General features: G+C 34.5%; 1 protein-coding gene across 1 annotated transcript; it reads right to left on the reverse strand.

Moving 5' to 3' along the window:
• Window positions 1–800: 800 nt before the first annotated feature.
• On the reverse strand, window positions 801–5,136 carry LOC142356378 (uncharacterized; the record flags this gene model as incomplete). Its single annotated transcript, XM_075408303.1, has 2 exons — window positions 3,886–5,136; window positions 801–1,761 (listed from the first exon to the last, which is right to left on the reverse strand). Coding segments are annotated over exons 1-2 (2,212 nt in total), but the record flags the coding sequence as incomplete, so codon positions are not given.
• Between the last annotated feature and the right edge of the window lie 13,214 nt (window positions 5,137–18,350).

Consider the following 18,350-nt stretch of genomic DNA (forward strand, 5'->3'; position numbering starts at 1 on the left):
AGATTTATATAAAAAATGCATTATATGTTAAGTTCACAAACAGATTTCTTACTATAAGTTTAGATCGGAGAAGTATACATTATGTAACTATCTCGATAGAGATTGGTGTGGCCATACTAGAAACCAATTCAAAGAACATGTATACAAGTATAACTTATAATATAATCTATATGAGGATAAAAAACAAGAAATAAGCACAAACAACTTTTCTTTACCAGAGTTCAGTTGGTTTTTTTGTTCAAGTTGTTTTCACAATTTGGTTTTACGTGCTTGTTACACAGTCTCACTAGTTACACTATATATCTGGGATACGTCCACTGAAGATATTGCGGATAGAACTTGAACAATCCGTCTGATAATGGATAATTACCAGCTTATCTCGATATTTGTCGATTTTACTAGGTGTGACAAGAAATGATAGTTTTAAAAATTCATGTATAAAGGAGACTGATTCGCAGATGACGGGTATATAGTAGAGTGCTTCGTGGCTCTATCGTAGTAGTACAAATTACTATAGTAGTGGATAAAAGGGGGATAACAAAACGAATGTGCGTTAGCGCTGAGTGTTTCATTGCCCCCTTTTATGCACTACTTCGATAGCTACTTGATAATTTTATGCGACTAACTGAATTTGAAGCTTTGGTGTACTGACAATGATTTTAGTTAACAAAATCTGAACACTTAGTTTTTCGCAAATAGATCTGTTAAACGTAACGTTAAGGAATCGGCAGGATTGTAGCATTATGATCAGTGTTCTTCAGTAAATACACAGGGAGCAATTTTGGGTCGGAACAACTTACGTGGTAAAGCGCTGTTTTGTTTTGTGGGAAATTTGAATAGACTTGGAAAGGCAGCTGAGAGTTGAATCCTAACATAAACCGGTTGCGCTTTGAATATTTTAACCACATCCTCTTCTCTTCCTGTCATGAAGATCTCCAGTTTCTTAAGCCACCACTCCCATTGAGTTCTATCGTCATCTCGGGGACTCAACCAACCCCTGTTAGTGGGCGGATCTGACATGAACTGTCTATAAACTCTAACGTGATCAAATTTTAAAGAATATAGATAAGCTTCCAGTTCCTCCTCTTCGTCCCACTTTGCTATGTCTTTGAATACAATTACACCAACTTCATATTGTGCTCTGCAAACAGCCATATTGAGTGCATCTATTGTAGTTAAAGAAGCTTTCATGAAAATGACAACCGATTGAAATTCTGATCCAGAGATTATATCCACGTTCTCAGAACGATCGCAATGAACCACATCGGAGGCATTCCATGATTTTTTTAATCTTCTCAGCTCATCTTGAGAGAACTGTTGGTCAAAAATGATTAACAGCAACCGGTTTAAGAATTGATCTCCTATAAAACCGGGATATTTATCGCATAAGAAAAATTCTAAACCAACACAATTTTTTTGTTTGTCTAAATAGTACTCGTCAACTCTTTGGATTGTTTTGCACTCGATGTTTAGTTGACTGGCCGTAAAACATCCAGGCACTTTTACAACCTCTGCTGGGAATGGCAACATTTGGTTTTTTTTATCAATGTGCCTGTTCGAAGCAGTGCTGATATGAGTTGCACTTCGAAACAAAACATTAAGATTTTTGTGATGAAAAGAACTGGGAAATCCTCTTTTGTTTTGATCCTCATTGGATCCAGTTTCTGTCAATGCAATCCAGCAACATTTGCAATCGATAAATTTCCCCAAAAACGAATAATCATTGAAACTTGAGACCTCGTCAAACATTACTACTGCTCTCTGTTGTAGTCAATTTTGAGTTATGCATTGGTTTACATCAACATAAAAAGGTTAATAAGTTTTTAAAAACTTGTAATTAGTTATTATACAAGGTATAATAACTAGGTATAATACAAGGTATATTAATAGGTATTATACTAGGTATAAAACAAAACTTCTATTTTTGTCTGTAAAGAGAGGTATTATGAGTTCTGGTAAAAGAAAAAAGTAATAACAGATGTGGAGCTCATCGGAGGGAGGGGCTGATTTTCCAATACCTAAAGAAAAAAATTTAAGAAAACAGTTTCAAGTGATTTTTTCCAAAGTTTTTGTCAAGAACTCGGTTAGTCAATGTTTGATAAATGAGTAAAATAGTTTGCTTAGAAAGAGGCCTAAAATCAGAAATACCATATTTGCAACTACCATTGAAAAAACTAATGAAAACAAAGAAAAGTTTGCTAAACTACTGATTTCAGCTTTAAATTTCTGTATTAGTTCATTCACTGACTGCTTTAGCAATACAATTTTGCAATGTTAAAACTGGTAAAAAGCATACACTTCAATCAATGAAGAAGCAAGTTTCCCACATTGTTTTTTTGATGGCATTGGAACAGAAACCAATTAAAGACGTTCCAACGACAAAAAACCAAAAATTGAAACCAAAAACTTGAAAAGAAAATCTGAAAATCGTTCTATTCTTCTATTCTTCGAGTTTGCATTTGAATTATAAATATTCGCGATTATTGAATTTGTCATCCTGCATTTGCGGGTTTGAAATTTCAAAACTGCCTCTCTCCAATAGCCATAAATGGTTCCGTACACGCCCTACAAAAATTTTATTGATTGATCATACCATAGTTGCTAAGTTTTTCAAAAAAAGTTTTTCGAGTTCCAAAATCCACCCCAGTCGATTTGGAGTTGTTATCTTGAAAGATACTGGCAAAATATGCCAGAATCTTGCAAGATAACCATTCATTCTGCCAGATTCTTGCAAGATAACCATTCATTCTGCCAGAATCTTACCAGATAACCATTTTTCTTTCTGTCTGAATTGCACACGATAAGATATGTTCTAAGCTAAATGTCCGTGGTAGCTTGTTTGTTTGCCAGAGTATTAAAAAGTAGTCAAATTCCGACTGAAAGTGCAAATATACAAAGTTTCAGTAGCATTTTTACTTGGATAACTGGTTTAGTATAGAGAACTGCTTTAAGAGATTCAAATAAAATTAATTCTAAAAAAATAAAATTTCTTAATTAAAAATCAAAAGTAATTTAAATTAATTTCTGTAATTTAAATAAATTAAATTAAGTAATTTAAATTAATTTAAATTAATTAAAAAAACGTTTCTAATGAAAGCTGACCTACCGAGATTCTATTAGGTTGATCAGAAAATAATGTTAAAAAAGTGAACAAAATCCGCCAATCAAATCGTAGCTCGACCGGAACGAACTCTGTTGTCTTCGCAAGAATTTTGCATGATAACCATTTTTGTGGCAGATCTTGCAAGATTACCGTTTTTCTGTCAGATCTTTTAAGATAACAATTTCTTGAAAGAATCTGCCAGAATCTTGCAATATATCCAACCACTCTCGCCTGGGGCATGATCCCTTTTTAATAGATCTATCTAGAAGTTCAATATCAATTGTAACCTCTCTTCTATATATCGTTTCTATAATTTGTTTGCTAATCAAAATTCAAATTTCAGAAAAAAAACCTTGGCGACTTTATCTAGACCGTAAACTTTTATGGCCTTTGATTAACAACAATATTTCTGCAAAATATTTATAATCAATTTTAGAAGATGAAATATTGACCAGAATTTGGTTAAAATTGGTTTTCGGAAAACTTAATATTCGCCATAAGGGGTCATCAATGGGACCATAAACGTTTAAGATCATACCTGGTTTTCAAAAAACAATGAGCTGGAAATTTTTCCAAAGTTTCAACATATAATTCTCATCACAAAAATATGTCTAAAGATTTTACGCTTTTTCAGCCTTAGCTTGAATTGGCGTATGGTCAGGTATATGGTTGCCAAGCTTACATGTTCAGTATATACGGTTTATTTATGATGGTCAACCCGGGCATCAGAGTTCATTGGCAAAGGCGAAAAATCTCTAAGACAAAAAATTGACTATTGCTACTTCGAAAGATTTGACTCCGAAGCTTTGAAAAATTTGGTCGATTGGATCTTCACCACCATATGTTATGCCTAGGATATTTAGCTTGTTAGTCAGGATCGTGCTGCAGCTGGCGTGTATTAGTCTCTCAAGTTGTTTTCTGAAAACTGATTTATCGATGTCATAAAGAAAGAGAAACTTATCAATTTCGTCCCATGAGGCCATTTGTTCGCATTTTGCTAAAAGGAGGGTTGTCTTACCACTGCCTGGTTGACCTGTAATCACTAAGTGAGTTTTGTCCACCTCTCGTAATATTCTGTGCTGCTGTGGACTCAGCACGAACTTAAACTGGTCGCTTATTAAGATTCCCTTGCGCTTTCTCCATTTTTCGAATGAGGAAAAATATCGCTCGTCAACATCTAAAGCAGTGTTATTTCGAGCACTGCAATCTACCGGGTCAAGATAATTAAGAGATGCAACTGCGAACAGTGAGCAAGCGTAGCTGAAAAGATTCCCATCAGATGATTTGGCGGATGATTTGAATATACTTTCAACTGACTCGTTGCAGTCAACTATTTCAAAATTGGCGTCAATTTTCTTTAACTTCAATGAATTGGCGCTATCACACGAGACTAGAAACACCAAATTGTCGGTTATAAAATTTCGTTGTTGAATCGAAACGTTCCAAAAATTATCCGCAGACTGTTTAAGCTGCGATATTTGTTGATTTGTTGCTTCCATTTCGTGTTTTAATTGTTCCACATTCTGCCAGAGGGCGTCTTCACTTAATTGAGGGAAATAAATGCAAACTTTCAGTTTTTCGTTGAAATTTTCTTGGAACAGCCTCCAGGTAAAGTTTTTGCCCTGCTGAAAAGCCTTGTGTATCGAATACAAGATCAGCTGCATTTGTGGAATAATTTTTGTTAGGCATTGATTGATTTTGTTTTTGATCGAAGTTTTTGAACTTCTGGAGTTTTCGGACAGCCCAACTTCGAACACTACTATTTTGTCACTTCCAAGGTAGATCCAGTCCATTTCAAAATTTTGGGGTTGAATGTACGCGGGATCGATAATCGATTCCAAATGTCTGTTTGTGAAACTTTTGAGAAGAACTCCGGATTTATAATAAAGTTTCCTGATTAACTGTTGGAAAAACAGCACTACTTCTCCCATGTAGGCACCATAGTCCGACAAATGACCCAGTTCGCCTTCATCGTTTGTATAGTAAAGCAAATTGTCAGAAAGTTGGTTCAATTCTGGCACTGTATACAGCATTTCTAATCGTTTTGGGAAAAAAAATTGAAACGTTTCGGTAACTTTGTCAACGTTATCAAGAGTAGAAGGCTGGGAATTTAAAAATCTCATTGCAGTTTTCTTCAGCTGATAGGTTCCTTCTAGATGAAAACTTGCATAATATTGACTAACATGACAACACGTGTCTGATATCGAAGCAGATATCTGAATCTTTCTGCGAATTTCAGATACCATTTCATTTTCGGTCAAAAATTCAACGTTAATTAAAAGTTGACCTGACGAAAAGTCGATTGATTTGAGCAGCGATGATTGGAGTGAGAGCTTTAAAGCTTTAAAATTCGCTGTTTTCTTAATCTTACCAGTGAGGGAAACAATTAGATGCACGGGAACTTTCTCAGGTGTTGTGCCTGAATCTCTCTTGATTTCATCAGAGACAACATGGTGCAATTTTTGCACTTGATGTAGAACTGCATGTGTTATTTGATTTACCGAATCGTCTCTTGAGAGGTCACTGACGTTTTTAATTATTATGATTCGATCGAAATTTGGTGCTGGAATATAGATACATCCATAGGAAACATTTTGAGAAAATATCAATTTATTGGAGTGCGGTGTTACTCGAATAAGAATTCCTTTGAAATTGTTGTTGGTCAGAAAGTTAAAAGTTTTGCCATGACCGAGAATTCCTTGAATCGCCGGATTAAGAGCTTGTAGTTCATCTGATACCCTTGGAAGCAGTACAAGTTTTGATAACGCCTCCGAATGCAGGTTTGGATCCATATCCAATTCCTTGGGCCTTATTTCAAGTGCGTTTCAGTGAGTTTTTTTAACATCTTATTTCAGTCTAATCAGTACTCACTCAGAAATAGGATCCAGGTAATCTTTCGCCGAGACTTAGAAGTCCTCGAAGCTACTGATTTTGTTTCTCGGTCAAAAAATCTGAATTCAATTTAAATCTCTGGGAGTTCTAATTTTAAAGGCACCAGAAAAAGTCGAAAAAGAAGTTTTGGCAAGATGATAAAACCAAAGAGATGTCATAAAATACCGAAGGACAATAAGAGTTCTATAGTATTAATTAGAATTAGATCTGTAGATCATCTCTCCCGATCACAGCTTGTTGAAGCCTCATTTTTACTTTAACGTATGGTTACAGCTCTAGATTTGCATCTTTCAAAAAGGAACGTTTGTTTTTAAACGTTTTCAGTCTTTCTACAGCAGAAACCAAAGAAGATGAAGCCACTATAAAACTTGTAGCCTAGTTTCTACTGAATTAAAATTTAAAATTTATTGCGGTTTTACGGGCTTAGTTTTGATTTTCTGGCCTTGATACTACAAGGTTTTGCAAAAGTTGATTGATTTTTAGGTATTGGCCCATTTTCATTCGGTTTTCTCGTGTTTTCTCTTTGTGACATTATTACAAGCAAAAGTGTGTGCAATCACATTCAATCTTTTTTGTAGGGTCAACACAGCGGTTCTTTTTTAATCACACCATTTTAGTTGATTGAACTGTTCATAATTGTATAGTCGTGATATGTAAAATCCAATGCAATGATTGAACCATTTTCTACTATTGAAACAGAGCTATCGAGTTGTTTCATCGATAGTTTTGGAAACCGCTGTGATTTCAGGAAGAGCACAGTCAAACGTTTGAAAAAAGTTCTCGAAAAGTCTTCCATAGAGAAGAGTTTTTGAAAAAATTAACATGGAATTATAAGAAAGACACAATAAGCGATCATGGAAAAAAAAGTTCCACAGAGAGATAAGAAAGATTAAATAATCACCCGGGCAAAATTTAAGAAACACTGGAAAGCATTATCTAATTATTAACAGGGACCTTAATTAAGCTATAAGCGCGGCCGTTTATTTTGTCTACAGAATCTCAAATTCAAGGAAAATTCCAAATTAAAATTTTAAAGAGTTGGACAACTATTATAGATACTACAGGACAACTGAATTATGTAACAAAATCTGAAAAGAAACTTTTTAAGGGTTACATTCAGCTGGTCAGTCGCATAAGTCGCCTCCCAGTTACCCGGGGTTGAGAAAATGCGAAGACATTGACGCAAGAAACATAGTTTTCTGTCGAATTTTGTTGATCTCCTTGGTTTTTTATGTCGTTTTTGATCGTCGTTTTTGTCGGAATTGTTGGTGTTTGAAGAATAAAGTGTCGATTATCGTCGTCTTTTTCGGTATTGTCTGTCTCATTTTGCTTTAAATACAAAAAAGTAGATTAGAGCTAAGTGGCATGTGGTGCAGTGGAGGAGAAAGTGGAAATTAATATAGGGGTCGAAGGCTCGAGTCGTGACCGGCACTGGCACTTTCGTAAAATTTTTAGAACGGCAAAACCGACAATTCCTACATTTAAATACCGACGAAAACCGCTCAAAACGACCAAAAAACGTCAGGGCTTTGATCGGTTTTGGCGAAGTAGAACCGACGAAAACCGACATTTATTATGTTTGAATCCAACAAAGTTCTCAACGCGGGTAGCAGCACTGATTTTTCTGCTCCTGGTGAACTTGTTTTTCACATATTCCTTAGAACTGAAACTCGAGTAGTTTAAGATCATCAATAATGTCAAAGGATTGGTTTAATTGAAGTTTTTTTCTCATTTGAGAATCAACTTACAATTTTTTCGAAACATTAGTTGAAACTCTATAACCTGTCTAATTGCTCATATATATTCACAATAGAGTTTGACATATACATTGCCTAGTTCTGAAGCTCACTTGAGGCCTCTGAAGCTTGTTTGATGCAGAGAAAATTAAATATGGAAGCGAATAGGGTAAATAATGAACTGATTTTGTTTTTAATTTTTCTGACAGGTCAAAGAATAGAAGAAACCAATTAGAAAGGCATAAGAAATAGAAATTTTATTCGAAAAGTTTAGACTTTCAAACGAATACAGCAAAATAAGTTTCATAAAAACACAACTTCGAATGGCAGAAAATTGACGATAAAATGTTACTGTTTTTGTTCCCTCTTATCAGTGAAGTTCGGTGAAGGAAACAGATAAACGACCTTTTGCTTCGAATAAAAATAACAGTGATCCATTTTCATCAACACAATTAAGGGGAGCTTTATGAAAGCTGCAGAGCAAAGCATTAGCTGGCCTAATTATATTTAATTACATTTGCGATATTTAAGTTGTTTGCGATGTGATAATGGAAAATACCAAAAATAATCAAGTTTCGCAAATTGACGAAAATAGAGACTGACGTTACTAAATATTTAGTTTTGCGGACGTGGAGGCAGACTTTTTTGACGCACCGATATAATGAAAAGTCTGCTCTAAAAAACTGCACGCAGAAAAAAGTTAATATCAGTGCGTTTATAGAAAATTATCACTCTGCAAAAATTACAGTGTTAGTGATAATAATTGTGCGTTGGTTATATATTATTGTGTTAATTCACGGTAGTTGAAAAAGGCGTCCAAAAGCAATACAAAAAATTGATCAGAGAAAGCGCTTTTGCGGTTGTGCGTTGTTCGGCACGTTTTTCATTCTTTCAATTAAGCTTCGATTAGCTCAAAATTGTTTATTATAGCCAACAAAAGCTGCCGTAATTTTAAATTGAAATACCAAAGTTATGCAAAACTGTTAGCGGCTAACCAATTTTTTAATCCAATGTTGCTTCAGCCGCTGAATTTAATAGACAACAAACAAACTAATTTTCTTAATCTTGGATTTAACTGAAAGATCACGATGCTGATTTTTCACATTATTGATATCTGGATATCTGTAGAATTCAAATTCAAATTGAGCCGAAGTCTAAACATACCCGGGTCAACGATCATACAACTTTCTTTGATTTCGTACTATGTCATATATGATTCTTAGTAATCATACTAGGTCATATATGATTTGTATGAATTCTTGGTAGTCATACAAGGGCCATATATGATTTCCCAGAAATCATACAAGGATCATACAAAAAAATTCAAAGACTAAAAACTGTATAATTTTGATTTTCCATTGAAGTTGAAAAAATTTCTTGGATTTCATACAAGGTCATATATGACACATAATACATTGACTGGTACCACAAATTCTCGTATAATGTAGTCAGAGGACTTATTAAATTATTATATCGCATTTGCAATCCACATTTGATTCTTTGTGTGCACTTGAAGAACAACTTTGTGCTTTAAACGTATTCAGAAAGCGAATTTGACGTGATATGCATTTTTTTTCTTGATTAATTTTTTTTATAAATGAGCATTTATAAGTATAAACTGGCTTCAGAGTATGTCAAGAATTTTGTTATTTGTTTGGACTTACTCTTTTATTTTGTGCCCAAAATTGGTATTCGTAATAGGATCATATATGATTTCTTGGTAATTATACAAGGATCATATATGATTTCTTTGGTTTCATACAAGGATCGTACTAAGAAATCAAGTATGGACAGTATGAAATCATAAATGATCCTTGTATGAAATCAAAGAAACTTCAACCCGGGTACAGTCACAAACTTTTTGAACGACAAAAATTATGATCTGAGAAGTACAAAAACATCAATTACATCACACGTTTAGTATTTAATTAAAATAGACTGAGCAACAGCAGGTTCTTTATGTTAACCCGTTTTTCGAAAATGAGGAGGTCAACTTTTTTCTTTTCATGCCAGAAAAGTACAAATTTAATTTGACAAAATATTAGCGCAGTTTTTTCCACCGTGATTGATCGCTAAAGCATTTTTTCGGTTCCTCATTGAGAATTCAGTTCTCTGTTTAAATTATTGTTCCGACCCCTCTTGAGGGGGGGGGGGGAACTATATACTCAAACTTTTTTTTGTACAGTCATTTTTCGCCGATCGATATATTTATCGTAGAGAGTTGTGACTGGTGTCATTAGAAAGCTCGTACAGCGTAGAATATGGAATTAAAAAGATTGTTTTAATTTTCGTTTTCTACAGGGAGTTATCGAGGTTTAAACTTCTGAGAAAAGTAGAGTGAAATCACGTTGTTTTTATTCACATTTTCCGAAAATTCTGCCTAAGTTTTTGTCAATTTTGCTAAAGTTTGCTAAAAGTTTTTGAAAAAAAGTGTCGATGATTTTATTTTTAAGGACAAACAAGCATTCTTAATTATTTTGATTTAATTTTTTTGGTCAAAAATTCTGGCTGAATGTTTTAAAATTCAGCCTTTTTCATCAAAAACAACACAAAATAAGCTGCTTTAGTCCACTTTGATTAAATTGTTGATTAAACAACCTAAACAACACTAATACAATCTTTCTAGGCTCAAAAGGTGGCTGTTCCTACTTCAATTTTCGCTTAGAGTGCTCTGTAATTAAAATTTGCCGTTTTTTGCTAACTTTACTCGTTGATTATCAAAAAAGCCGAATTTATTTTTGATTTTTCAACTAGCAATTTATCTATATCTACAACATTCTGAAAATCAATTGTTCCTGACGGAAAATAAGCCTTAGAGAGCTGGTTTTAGGCCAATCATGGACTGTTACAATCCATAAGGAGTTCGGATTGTAATCAGTCGGTCTATTTTTGAAAAAAAAAATTATTAATAAAGAACAGAGCATATCAGTTCAAAGCGCAGGAGTAATAGGTCCAATTTGCTTCCTAAAAATCTCCACGCTGATGCATTTAGTTTTTTACTTGAAAGTTTATGATCGTTTCGACCTTAAAAAATAATTGATTTTTAAATACGTACTGGCTTAATGAACATGACTCTATTTTTTTCTTAATTTGGTCAACTTGTAGCTTGGTGTCAGCAAAGAAAGAAAGAAGTCTTCCTCTTTCTACTGATTTCAAATTTAGTCTCGATTGCGGTTTTAAGCCTGAATTCATTGTTTTCTGGCTTTGATACTACTAGATTTCGGACTTACTTTGCTTTTAGATATTTGCAAGTTTTGCACGTTTTCTAGTTTTGTCACATTATCACATTGTTGAAAGTTCTCATATCAAAATATTGGCGTTCAGGACACAGTTGAACATATTAAAATCCTGAATGATATAGATTATCGTTTTAACGGCCCTGGCATTTTTTTCTTGAAGAAATTAATTGAAATTTTTAAATTTTATCATTAACTGTCATACTTACTTTGTCGTTTCAGTCGTATGAATTTTCCTGTCTAGTGTTTGGTTTCAATCGCTTTTCATGGAAGAATAGATGAGCGGAAATTCTGATTTTAGTAGATAGCTGATGGCTTCCGTGACTTTGAAAACAAAAGATCTCCAAAACCAAAATCAAGCTTTTTAACTTCGCAATTTTGTTCTTGTATTTTTCTTTTTGTTACCTAATCTCGTTAATTACTTTTTAGATATGGCATTATGGGTGTCAAGGGAGGGTGTCGAAAGAGTTTGTTGTACCAAAATCTACTTTTTAAAAAGAATTCGTTTTGACCATACTGCCTTCGACACCGGTTTTTCACAAAAAAAAAATTAATTTGATTTTTGTCATATTTGATAAATTAGACATATTGTGGATAATTGTTGGACGCAAGAACTTCTATTGGATGAATAAACGACCTTATTTAAATGTTACATTGTAATTATTGTCTTTCATGACTTTGGATGTAATTTTGTTTCGAAAAAAATCAAAACTATTACTTAGTTTTGTCCTTTTCTCTTTTTGTCTACTTGTTACCTGGTATCACTAATGAATGGCCACATACGAAATTTTTGTTGCTTGAAGAAGGCGCAATCAAATATATTTTGCGGTCCAAAATATGGCTTGACGGTTTTTGACAGCGTTTTCTGGCAAGCTTCAATTGATTTTTTGTTTGTTGGTTTTTGTTGTTCTTTTTAGCCGCTTAGAAAATTGAATAAGAACAGGTTCTAATGCCCTTCTATAGAAGCATTGGTGACTGTAAATCTTTGGGAAATTTTAATAGATTTCTAATAGTTCTCATTACTTCGAAGCTAATTGTGTACAAAAATAAGCGAATTTCTAAACGTTAGTGTTTTTGTTCTTCTAATTGTTACCGAAACTTTTTATGAACTGGTCCCATATTTTTTCTGGTGATTTGTAATTTATTTTATTTAGTTTTAGTTTTATCCAACGGTATGTTGATTTTTTTATTAAATTTTGTTTTTTAAAACGGACAAAAAGTTTTTGATGTAATTAATGCTTGTTGTTGTTGTTGTTGTTGTGTTGTTGTTGTTGTTGTTGTTGTTGTTGTTGTTGTTGTTGTTGTTGTTGTAGTTGTTGTTGATGTTGTTGTTGTTGTTGTTGTTGTTGTTGTTGTTGTTGTTGTTGCTGATGATGATGATGATGTTGTTGCTGTTGTTGTTGTTATTATTTGATGTTGCTGTTCGTCTTTACTCGCTTTCTTAATATTGGCATATAGCAGCAATCTAACGCATCAATGCTTACTCCACTGAGTTATTTGCCGTGGAGGCTATTTTATTGTTCATACATAGTTTTTTCGAAAAATACTTCTCAAAAATAAAATTTGGGTTTTTCTTTCTGTTCCTCCTTTGGCAGACAATTGTGCTAAAATTGTGGACGAGCAGGGTTGAAACCTTTTGTGCCATCGCACATTACCGAGCCTCCTTGTTGATATATTGTTATCAAAATGGTGAAAAGCAACAATTTACATAATTCAATTTGTGATATTCCAGTGTTCAAAATAAGTATCATATCATAAAATAGGCACCAACTAGCCTCTTGACAGATAGCAGATTAGAAGTTTTTGCGAGAATCCTACAAAATCATAGCTAAAAACCATAAAATTAGTTCGAATACGCTATTAAAAAATACGATCAAACTAAAAAAACTAAAAAGGGCCAGAAAACATTCAAATCAATCTTGAACACTTGTATTTCCTCTCTGCTAAGATGCCCCTTGTGCTCTATCATAGTTTATCCACAAGTTATCCAGATTTTGCAAAATGGACCCACAAGTTAACAAAAACATCCACCAGCTATCCAAATTTCCGCAAGTTATCCACAAGTGATGCAAAGTTTCCTCAAAGATCCAAATTTTGCAAATATGGATCCAAATTTAGCCATTTTTATCATAAATTTACCTGAAGTTTACCAAGCTTGTCTTTAGTTTCCGAAAGTTTGCAAAACTTTACGCATTCTTTTTTTTCTCATTTTCTCAAGAACTGCCCGAATTATCCTTTTTCAACCAAACATTACCTTGTGTTTTCTCAACTTGCCCAGAAAAAGCCAATGTTACATTAATTACAACTTTTTTGTTAAAGATGTATGGAACAATTTTCAGAAGAAGTAAAATTAGGAAGTCCCTTTTTGCAAAAAAACACTCATTCCTTTTTTCTCAATTTCTGAAAAATGAGTCTGTTTACTTAGAGCTTGGGTGAACAAGTGCCAGACGTTTCAAAAAAAGAGTAATTCAACCAAGTTCATTCCGTTACAGTGCCCTTCAACCTCATATCAAATTCAGCAACAATAATCAAATCAATTTGCACAACAGAATATGTCAAAATTTTCTTGAATTTCTTCAAATCTATCATTCACTTGCATTGAAATGAATGATTGATTGAATGGTTTGAGTGATTGAGTGTATTCTTTGTTTGTCATTAGACAGAAGTTTTAATTCATTATTTCTGTTTACGACAAATAATTCATTGTAAGAGCTCAGGTTTGCCGTTTACAGAAATTACGCAGTGCAATTACAAATTGAACAAATTTTCGATTGATTTTCGAACGGAGTTTCAATTTGTCCTGCCAATTTTACGGTTTTTCTTAAATGTTAACAATATTTCTTTTTAGTATTTGAAATGGCTGAACAAACATTTCCCAGTTTTCACCTCATCCAACCAAAACTTACCCAATTTTCCTCAATTTTTGAAACACGCATTACCACGTAAATGCACTATTGGAAGCAACTCACATCGACTTCTTTTGCCTCAGATGTTCCAGTTTTTTTGAAGCCATCTTTTCCCTAAATAAAGCCGGTTTTTGATTTTTGGTGAAAACTATCCTAAATTAACTAGTTTTTACCCAGCTCCTGACCAATTTTCAAAATATCTTCATAATTTTGCGTATAATTCTGAAGACAAGGGAACTTGCGAGTAGATGGTTCCAAAGAGAGCGGAACAATGATATTAAGTTGATGTGAGCACTAACGGTAAGTCATCAAGTAGCTACGATAAATGCAATGGTCGATGTATGCGAGGATTACCAATATTATGTTATCGTGATGTTAACAAGATAAACTACACAAAAACTGCAAAAACGTCTGTCAAGAATAAGCGATTTGCGTCTAGTGTAAAAAAAACAAAAAAAATAAGAGCTAATTCTGAAAATTTTTGTCTGGAGGATAATACAGAAAATGACAAACCGGAGCAAAAACTTGTCCTCTCATGTGAAAGCTTGCAAAGATTAAACAATTTGTTTTTTTTTTTCATAGCTGTTATATTTTTTTTATTTTTGTCGGAGAAGATTTTTTTTCAAGCACTGCTTATACTCCAAAATCAACAATTACTACGTTTACTCGACGGGGTCTTTGCTGGCCTTATGTCCATAACTGATTTAAAATGGCATCAGTTGAAACTCGTCCGACTTTCTGTCGTTGTTTTTGGGTCACTGTTTTGCCCGCTAACTCGTTTTTGTCATCAATCGCACTTTGAAACAACGGATAGTTATTTTCAAATTGTAAAACCCCTTGCTTGCTATTTTCTTTTTCCATTAAGCATCTGTCAAGAAAATTTCATAAAATTGCAAGGATGGAAGTTCTCACTTCAAAGAAATGCAACATTTGCTTGAATAGTCCTACTTTTGACCGTAGTTTCAAAACTGTTAAGGTCATTAATTAAGGTATCAAGTGCTCAACCACACAACTTCACTGGCAAGTTTCTCTTAACTTCTTTTTCTCTCCACACGATTACCTCTCAAACATCCAAGTAATACTGAAACCAGTTCTCCCAAACTTCATATCCAGATGAAGGAAAACTTTTTATATACACGAATCCTTCCATTGTTCTCAAAATGCTACAATCTTCTCTGAATGCCGCTCTGAGACTTCAATATCTGCTGCAATTCTTCTTCAGCTCTTCTTCGCCTCTTCTCAGTCTGAGTAATATCCACAATCTATCTGGTCGCGTACTTCCCCCTCTGCGCTCAGTTTAAACCCCGTCCCGAGAAAAGCCAGTGAGAGTCTTTCAAAATAACCGCCTGCAGAAATAACTGTCTCTGTTGCTCAAACTCCCTCAATACTCTTTCTCCTTCAGCTATCAAACTGTCTTCCTAAACATCCTCAATGTGTTCCTCGAAAAAGCCTATCGATACGATTGCCAGCCTTGTTCGCTTTTCGTCAGTATCTCAAAATTCTAATCAATCTGGTGTTGTCTTCAAAATTGCCAACAAATCAACAAATCCCACACAGGAGCACCACTGTAGAAATTGGTATTTTTGTCGTTAGAAGGCCTCTAGCCGGGGACTGGCTGTTACCCAAGACCCTTCAGAAAAGTTTGTTCGCTGGTTTCTCCTTTTGTTGGGACTGTACTGTTTTCTCCCCGATAAATTTAGCTCTCTTGGTAGATGAAAATTTAATTCTGGAAAATTGAATTAGTAATCAAAAAGTAACAAAGTAAAACCAGCGACAAGTAAGGTTATAGCTCTTCTTCTTCTGTTATCATATCTGTTGAAAGACGTTGATTGCCTCATTTGTGAAGAGCTTCCTTTTTCTCGATCTCTGGCCGCATTTATTATGTCATTCGGTTCTCCAGGAAACTGTTGTAGGAAGAGGGTCCCCTGTTTGCCTCTTGCTTTCTTATCATCTATTTTCCCGGAAAGTGATAGCGTTTCTGGCTCACCTTTCCGTGAAATGACCAAGGAAGCGCAATTGTCGTCGTTTGTTTTGCTTGAAAAAGCTTTTCTGTTTGCAAGTGATTCTCAGAACTTTTGCATTGCTCTTTTTGGCTGTCCAGGATATTGTTTGCATTCGTCGCAAGCACCACATTTCGAAAGCACAGATTTTTTCTTGTATCAATTTTGATATTGGCCATGTTTCGCTGCAATATCTGTATATCGGGTACACATAACATTTCAGAACCCGGTAACTGCATTGGAAGGACAATTTTTTGTTACACAGCACACTCCTCAGATGGTTGAAAGCAGCTTTTGCCTGGGCGCTCCTGATCTTGATTTCGTATTCATCTTTGCATGCCCCGGAGATCGTACAGCCCAAGTATTTAAAAGTTTCTACCTGGTTCAAGGTACTCCCGTCCACCAGAATCTTGCAAACTGGGGCTTCTGCCTCCTTTGATACAAGCATGATTTTTTTTTCTTTTTGATGTTGATGTGCATGCTAAATTTCTCGCTCACACAGTCGCGTTGTGTTACCAAGGCTTATAAGTCCTCTTGGTTTTTGGCAAATCAGACTGTGTCATCTGCGTATTTCAAGTTGTTGACATCAACACCTCCTACACCAATTCCTGGGGGGTTTTAATGTTCCTCATGAGGATCTCACTGAACAAGGAATATAAATCTGGCAAAATAATACGCAACCTTGTCTCACAGTTAATCTGATCGGCACCTATTTGCTTACAGTGTCATTAATCCTGATACCTGCCCCCTGTTGATAATAAAGGTTCTGTATCAGTCTCAAATCTTTGTCGTCCAGTTTCAGATCCTCTAAGAAGTGCATGAGTTCGTTGTGCACCACTCTTTCAAATGCTTTGGTGTAGTCAAGAAAACACAAGTAGATATCTGTTTGCATCTGTATCGATCGCTGACTGAGGACTTTGAGAATGGAAGTTATAGATGGAGACAGATAATTTAGTAAATTAAACAATCAAAAGGATCTTTTAAGTTAAAATTATTTCATCGTCCACACTAAATCAAACCAATTCAATCACTCTATCCGCAAATATCCCAAAGAATTCTTATAAAACCAAAATATACCCTTTAACAAAGAACTCACACAATATTTAAAATTGTTCTCTCACTAAAACAGAACTGTTTCACTTGAGCGTTTTCTTTTTCTTCAAAACCGCCGGAACTGGTGTTTTTCATCTTCGTAAAACTCTCTCTGAGCGTCTTTTTTGTGCTTAGGAGTATTAAAGCTTAACAGTTTTTATCAGCAAAATGTAATCTGTCATTTCTGTTAGAACGTTTCGACCTAACGTAAAAGTGCAATAAGGGGCGTAGAAGTCCGATCACATGATGCAGCTTGTCCTATGTAAATGTTTGCTAAATATAACCGGCATTTTACGTGGATTGCTTTTTTCGAAAAATGAGGAAAAATTCATATTTCATGAGTCATAATCGATGTGCAAGTTTATGCAGGCTGGCTTTTACCCTTTCCCAGTTGTGCATATGCTTAGTTTATGCCACGGGAGCCTTGCTTTATTTTATTATGCAACAAGGTCTTTTTTAGCCAATTTTTAACAATCCTCGTTATCTCGATGTTTTAAAAAAGACATAGAAATCACAAGTCTTTCTTTTTTCCGCGTTACCTAATTGTCACCGTCAATATTTTTTAGTTAAAAAAAACAAGTTGGAACTTCTTAAATTCAAATGGGATGACAAGAAAACACTATAACTCTTAAACTAAAATGGTTTCTTTCAAGAAAATTCATAAAAAGTCTTCAGTTGTTGTTTATATTTTTTGTTTTTATAAAAGGGAAAAAAAGGGCTTTGAGTTACATTAAACTTGTTTTTCTCATTGCGTAAGCAATTATCACAGGAGTCACCGATTACTTTTTTGTGGCGATCGCGATAGAGGAAGCAGGGTTTTCAGGACTTGCGAGAGGGTGGTGAAAATATGGGCGCATGATTTTGTAACATTTGAGTTTCTCTCTATCCGAATTTTCCTCAAGCGCCCAATGAGATTGAACAAGAGTTCTAACGAGTAAATTGTCCACTATATCTGCCTCAAGTACCAAACCTAATTCATAACTCAATAATTCTATTGAAAACTGCGGTTTAACACTTTTTTTATCTTCCAATACTCTAAGTGTTTTTTTATGACAATATTGATTCTTTCCACTGTAAGTTTACTAACGCTACAGTATTGCATTTGTGCCTTAGGCCAGGTTTCAAATAGTTTCTTTGAGTTTCCGAAATTTCACCTGATATAATTGACTGACTGACAGACTTGGAAAATATGAACTCCAACAAATCTTTGCGTTAACTCGCAAGATAAATTCCGAGTTTTTCTCTAAATCAAAATCACTTCTGAAACAAACTACTTAGCCTTATTCTCCTAATAAGGGGAGTACCGAGTACATTTTTCTTTTCATTTTCTGTTTCTTTTCAATACTTCATGCAAGTCCCTTCAACCACTCTTTTGTTCTGCTTTT

This window comes from Convolutriloba macropyga, unplaced genomic scaffold (genome assembly GCF_964194025.1).
Source record: "Convolutriloba macropyga unplaced genomic scaffold, txConMacr16.3 SCAFFOLD_5130, whole genome shotgun sequence".
NCBI lineage: Eukaryota > Metazoa > Xenacoelomorpha > Acoela > Convolutidae > Convolutriloba > Convolutriloba macropyga.